This window comes from Apis dorsata, unplaced genomic scaffold (genome assembly GCF_000469605.1).
Source record: "Apis dorsata unplaced genomic scaffold, Apis dorsata 1.3 scaffold_265, whole genome shotgun sequence".
NCBI classification, from domain to species: Eukaryota; Metazoa; Arthropoda; class Insecta; order Hymenoptera; family Apidae; genus Apis; species Apis dorsata.
The window spans coordinates 89452-95415 of NW_006263543.1; the positions used below are offsets into that span (position 1 = coordinate 89452).

Here is a 5964-nt window from a genome sequence, read left to right on the forward strand (position 1 = left end):
TATGATATAAAATATAATATAAAACTTAAAAGATAAGGAAGTAATTGTTTTTATATATTTTAACGATTTATATAACATTTTTATAACAAAGTTTTGTACAATTGGTTATATAGTACAGTATTATTATTGCAATGAAAGCAATATCTTCACTTATTAATTTACACAATGATATTAATATTATAATCATAAATATTGTGTATAATCCTAAAAAATTATGAACATCTATAGATCAAACAAAGTTATTAGGTAGCTAAACCTTTCAAACAATTTGCTAATTTTTGCGTCTTATAATCAGTTCTTAATTGTATAAAATTTATTAAAACATTACGATCTAATGTTGCCTGTAATAAAAAAATATTTTAATTTTAATTAATATAAAAAATTGTTTAATTAAATTTTAATTAAATTATAATACATACCAATTGATCTCCTGTACAAACTTGTTTCAAATTTTCTGGTTTAACTAATAATAAATTGCATAAAGCATATAAAGTATCAAACAAAGAAGTAACAAGATCTATTTCAAGTTCTTTAACACATTTACGATATTCGTTCATATCGCATATCGCACACATAGCACCAGCAGAATTAAACTGAAACTGTTGTAAATGATCATAAATAACTTTATGAAATCGTACTCCAAGTTCAGTTAGAACATTATTTAAATTTTTTCCATCTAAAGTACTTCGAATATGTCGTATCATCCCGTTTACATATTGAACTACTGTTAAACAAGCTGAAGTGCTTAAAGTATCCACATCAGTTTCAGGTTTAAAATCAGTCTTTCGTTGTTCATTTTGTAAGTATACTTTTACCCAACCAATAATAGCATTTATACTTCTATCTAATCCTGTCTCTAGTTTCATATCAATTTGATCCAATATAATTTTTTTTTTTAACATGCAATCTCCGTGTTTGGGTGTTGATCTAAAAAAAATTATATATTTTAGATGCATTCTTAAAAATGAAATATAAAATTAATAAAATAAATCATACATAATAAGAGGTATCACACTATCATTAAATTGTTCTTCTAATAAGCGTACAATTGCATTGCATTGACGTACAATATTGAAAAAATGTATTTCAGGTTGAGTTCTACTTTCAGGAATTGGTACACTTTGTAAACCCAATTCTAATGCATAATCAACATGTTCACTTATTAAATATTGTAATAATATTTCAAAAATTTGAAATGCATTCATTGGTATTTCATCAGATTTTGATAATAACTGACATCTTTGAAATGCCACTTTACTTCTTTGTAATAAAGCAATTGCAAGTTCTTCTGATAAAAATGTTTCTCCTCCATAATTTTCTATTTGTGCAATATTGATATTAGTTCTTGCACCTAAAACTGCTTGTAGATCTCTTCTTAATTCTTGAAATCCTCCACTTTGCAATTGTTTCTTTTGATGATTTTTAGATTCATAATATTCAATAAGAAGAGCTGCTGATTTTTCTCTCAATGCTTTTATTTCAATGCTAAAATATTGCATTGATTAATATTTAATTATTATATATATTATTATTCTCTCAGTTATTCTATCAACTTACATGATATAAGTATCCAGATATTTTTGAAATATATTTCTAGTAAGTTTAGTAAGATATGTTTCATCAGTACATATATTAAATATTTTTAATTCTGTAGACAATTTCACAGTCCTTGTATATAAATCATATAAATTTTTAAGATATTTATCAGAATCAGTTTTATCTACTAATTTAGCAACTGCATATTTTTGAAGTCTTAAATGATAAATATTTAATACAAATTTTGCCATCACTTGTTCAGGATTTGTAAATACCTGTTGCATTAATTTGTGATATTTTGTACACATAGGTATAACATCTTGAAAAACATCCTTTCCACCAAATGAACCCATTTGGCTTTGTTCTATAAATGCATCTATGCATTGAGAATATCCTTTAAAATGAGTTAAGACTGATGCTAATTCTTTCATACGATTAGCATCTTCCCTATTATGTGCTCTAACAAATTCTTCTATAAGATTTCTTTCAATTTCATCATATTTAGCAATAATTTTTTTTTTGGCATGTTCAAATTTTTCAGATGGTAATTCTTGCGAAATAAGATGAAGTTTTTGTATCACATCTGCTGCTTCATGTAGCTATTATAAAATAAAGCATTTTAATTTTTATTTTATATATAATATAATCACAAATATATAAAATAGATATTTGTACCGATGACTTATCTGTAAAAATTGGATCTGTTAAAGGTCCAGGGCTTAAAAAATCTGAAAAATGTCTCATTAATTTTTGAGCCTCAACAGCTCTAGCTCTTGGTGTATTAACACTTTCCAATTGATCTCCTAAATGTAAAACCTTAGTAGCCACAAGATTTATTCTTTCATCTAATTGATGAAAGAGATCAATAGAATGTTTATTTCTTTCTTGTAATTCAAGTATTTCAAGTATATGTTTTGCTTCTTCATCTTTTAATGCTGTTTCAAGTTTATCACATTTTTTTTGTTGACGTTCTTGTAGAATTTGTAAATCTTTAATTGCTTGTAAAAATGTCTCATGCACTATTGTAGGATCGAAAAATGTCTTTCCATCGTCTTTTATCGTATCATTAAGTGTTCTCCAAGCAAGTCTTTCAACAAATTCTTCAGGATCAAATGGATCCTGAAACATGATATTAAAAAAAATTATTACTAATATTTTATAAATTAATAACAAAAAAATTAAATTTATTATTTTAATATTATAATTTACCTGTTCTAATTCTTTCATATACTGTTGCATCATTTTGATGAAATTCAAATGACAATTATGAAAGTAAGGTTATAATATATTGTGAAATATAAATATTACTTCGATTGAATAAAAATAATAAAAAAATACATAAATTTTAATAAAATATTATCAATCATTTATTAAAAACTACAGTTTGACTAAAAAACATTTTATCTTCCGATTATTTAACTTTCAATGTATCCTATTCTATTTCATATTAACTATACAAAGAAGAACATATACATTTATACTTACTTTCTATATCAACTTGAATATCTGTAAATATATCAATTTCATTTTGTATAGTTCATATGCTATTACAAATTAAAACCATATAATATATTTATATAAAATAAAAAATAATTAATTTTCAACTTATACATGATATTTATTTTTATAATCGTACATTCTACTTATTACATACGTTCTTCTTATGAAGTTTCATACATTATTATTAATTAATCCATAATATTATTATACTGAAATAAATCCCATAATTACGAAATATTCTTATTTTGTTTCATAAAAATTCTGTAATAACAATACAAAAACAAGATTAATTGCAATTGTAATATTTTTTGTATTTGTACAAAATATGTCTTTTCTCTCTTTTCTTTCTCCTTTTTTTATATGATATACAAAGTCTTTTTTGGTATTAATATTGCAGAATAAAATTTTACTAGAGCAATTTGATTTATTAATTATTTTTTAAGTATTTTTATAAGAAAGCAAAAACAATTGATAACGAGTATGTAATACAAAATAATATTAACTAGATTTGAATAATAATTGATGTAAAAGTAAAATAATATTGTTGTTAAAAAATTTTATCTTACAAATTCATATGAAACATACTTTATGAATATAGTTACAGAACAAAATATATTGAATTTATCAAGCGCTAGAATATTTTACAAACGGTATGATGTATTTATAATAGGCGAATAGTTTCATAAATTTTATGAATAGCACAAGTTTAAAAAATTGATGTAACTTTATAGAAGTTACCAATTAGAAGTGTTTTTATATGCGTATGTGTGTATATACATATATACATACATACATATATACATACATACACATACACACACACACATACACATATACACATTTTTGTATGTATAAGTATTACAACTTTTTGTAATAGTGTTGAAATATTTATTAATATATCATTATTAAATTATACTAATGAGCACTGAAAAAAAAGAGGGAGGCAGCAACGACGGCATGTTTCAATTATATCATTACTCTAATTCTTGTTTATCTCAAGAGTTGGAATAGATGTGGAAAAATGTTTAGGTAGTATGAAGAGTAAGAATGACTTGTTCTAAGACAAAAAATATTCAATTATACATGTTACAATAACGCTAAAAAATAAAAGTGCTTATCTTTATAACCACGATACATAGTATTACGTATTTTATAAATTCGAATTGCTGTTAAACATATCATTGCATAGAATCAATGATCATCAATGCTTCGAGAAATTTTTCTATGGTCAATTTTTTGCATTAAATAATTAGCAAATGAATAATTATGTTCTTCTTTCTTAAAAAAAAAAAGAAGATAGAACAAAAGTTATTTTATTCAACTCTATAACAGAGTTGGTGGTCCATAATTAATAATGCTTCACACCTCATTTTTTTTTTCTTTAATATAAACTGAAACTTCCACAATCTTTCTTATGTCTTCTTGTAATATCTTTAAGCAGTATAAAACTGCTACCATAAGATGTCCTTCTGGAATTAATAGATTTAACATTAATATACAAGCATAAATTTTTCAAATTATAATTTTCAGTTATATTTATGTAATTAATAATCATTATTATAAAAGAAATAATAAAAAGAACTTACTTTGGTTTTAGTTGCAAAATTACATTTCTCAGCAGCATCCAGATTTAGAAGATTCAATTGGACGTCCGTGTTCTATTTTCACTTTATTTGCTGGATCACTATTACCACTTGATGGAGGACCCACTCTAAGTTTTATTTCTGCAGCCATTGTCATAAAAGCTTGTTCTACATTCATTGCATTTTTTGCAGATGTTTCCAAAAATGGTATACCAAGTTGATCTGCATATTCCTATTTATAAAGTTTAAGATATTTATTAAGATAAGAATACATTTTTGACATTAAATTAATAACAAATATATAGGAATAAAAGAAACATTATGAACAAATTTTGATTAATTATTATTGATATATTTTTTTTTTATAGATTTCTTACTTTTGCTGTTGTATAATCAACAACTTTTTTAGTATGAAGGTCACATTTATTGCCGACTAACAACTTATTCACATTATCACAAGCATAACGATCAATTTCTTCGAGCCATTGTTTAACATTATTAAATGTTTCCTGATCTGTGCAGTCATAAACAACAATAATACCATGTGCACCTCTGTAATAAGAACTTGTAATTGTTCTAAACCGTTCTTGACCTGCCGTATCCCAAATTTGTAATTTTATTGTTTTTCCATCTAGATCAATTGTTCGTATTTTGAAATCTACACCAATAGTACTGATATAACTTTCTGTATATGTGTCATCAGCAAAACGAAGTAAAAGACATGATTTCCCAACTCCTGAATCTCCAATTAAAAGTAACTTAAACAAGTAATCACTGAAAAAAAATATTTACAATGAATAAATAAAATATAAATTATATTTAATAAATGCATTTTATATAATTTTATATAATTTTCATGTATAATTTTACAAATTTTTTATATAATTTATTTTACTTTTATTTTTTATAATTCATGATATTATACATATGTATCAAATTAAATATTGATTACATATTTATTTTAATTACTATTTAAAAAGAATTTTTAAATTTTTTAGAGTATAGAATAATGAATAAGTTCATTAAATGATTAATTTTTTGATATATATAAATATAAATAGCTTAATAATTAAAATTAAAATCAATTGATACAATTATAATCTATAGTCTAAACAATAAATAATATATATAAGATTATTATAATTAAATAAAAATAAGATTACATATTAAACTATTATTATTGAATATTTAAATAAAATGAATCATAAAAACATTTAAAAAGATTAAAAAAGAAATTTGTAAATATATATTAAAAATTAAGATTGACTTTTTTCTTTAAAATCATGGAAATATCTTCTAACAATACTTTTAAACAAATATATATATATATATATATATATATATA

The 5964-nt window shown here is 23.0% G+C and overlaps 2 protein-coding genes across 5 annotated transcripts in view; both read right to left on the reverse strand.

Moving 5' to 3' along the window:
* Nucleotides 1–47: 47 nt before the first annotated feature.
* Nucleotides 48–3088, reverse strand: LOC102680388 (exocyst complex component 5). Of its 4 annotated transcripts, none has more exons than XR_004150642.1 (7): nucleotides 2746–3015; nucleotides 2212–2655; nucleotides 1558–2135; nucleotides 997–1485; nucleotides 718–927; nucleotides 420–599; nucleotides 48–341 (listed from the first exon to the last, which is right to left on the reverse strand). XR_004150642.1 is itself a non-coding variant. In XM_031510858.1 (6 exons), the coding sequence occupies exons 2-6, from the start codon at nucleotides 2278–2280 to the stop codon at nucleotides 243–245; spliced, it is 1743 nt and encodes a 580-aa protein (XP_031366718.1). In that variant the 5' UTR covers nucleotides 2281–2655; nucleotides 3035–3088; the 3' UTR covers nucleotides 54–242. The 4 variants fall into 4 exon arrangements, 2 of the variants coding, with proteins under 2 accessions (XP_031366718.1, XP_031366717.1); XR_004150643.1 differs by having other exon boundaries at nucleotides 686–927; XM_031510858.1 differs by lacking the exon at nucleotides 2746–3015 and adding an exon at nucleotides 3035–3088 and having other exon boundaries at nucleotides 54–341; nucleotides 420–927.
* Nucleotides 3089–4420: 1332 nt separating this feature from the next.
* LOC102680802 (ras-related protein Rab-1A) overlaps nucleotides 4421–5964 on the reverse strand; it is a 2719-nt gene continuing 1175 nt past the window's right edge. The window contains exons 2-4 of the mRNA XM_006616455.2: nucleotides 4997–5393; nucleotides 4623–4851; nucleotides 4421–4505 (exon numbers count right to left, since the gene is read on the reverse strand). Of these exons, the coding sequence (XP_006616518.1) occupies nucleotides 4651–4851; nucleotides 4997–5393 (598 nt within the window). The 3' untranslated portion in view covers nucleotides 4421–4505; nucleotides 4623–4650. The remainder of the gene's footprint in view (nucleotides 4506–4622; nucleotides 4852–4996; nucleotides 5394–5964) is intronic.

Bases quoted from the DNA above. Each gene is read 5' to 3' on its own strand.
- LOC102680388 (XM_031510857.1), bottom strand. From the start codon at position 2,778: ATGATGCAACAGTATATGAAAGAATTAGAACAG. The intron at 2,136-2,211 runs GTACAAATATCT...ATTTTATAATAG, and splicing joins TTTTTACAGATAAGTCATCG to CTACATGAAGCAGCAGATGT. The intron at 928-996 runs GTATGATTTATT...AATTTTTTTTAG, and splicing joins AGTGTGATACCTCTTATTAT to ATCAACACCCAAACACGGAG.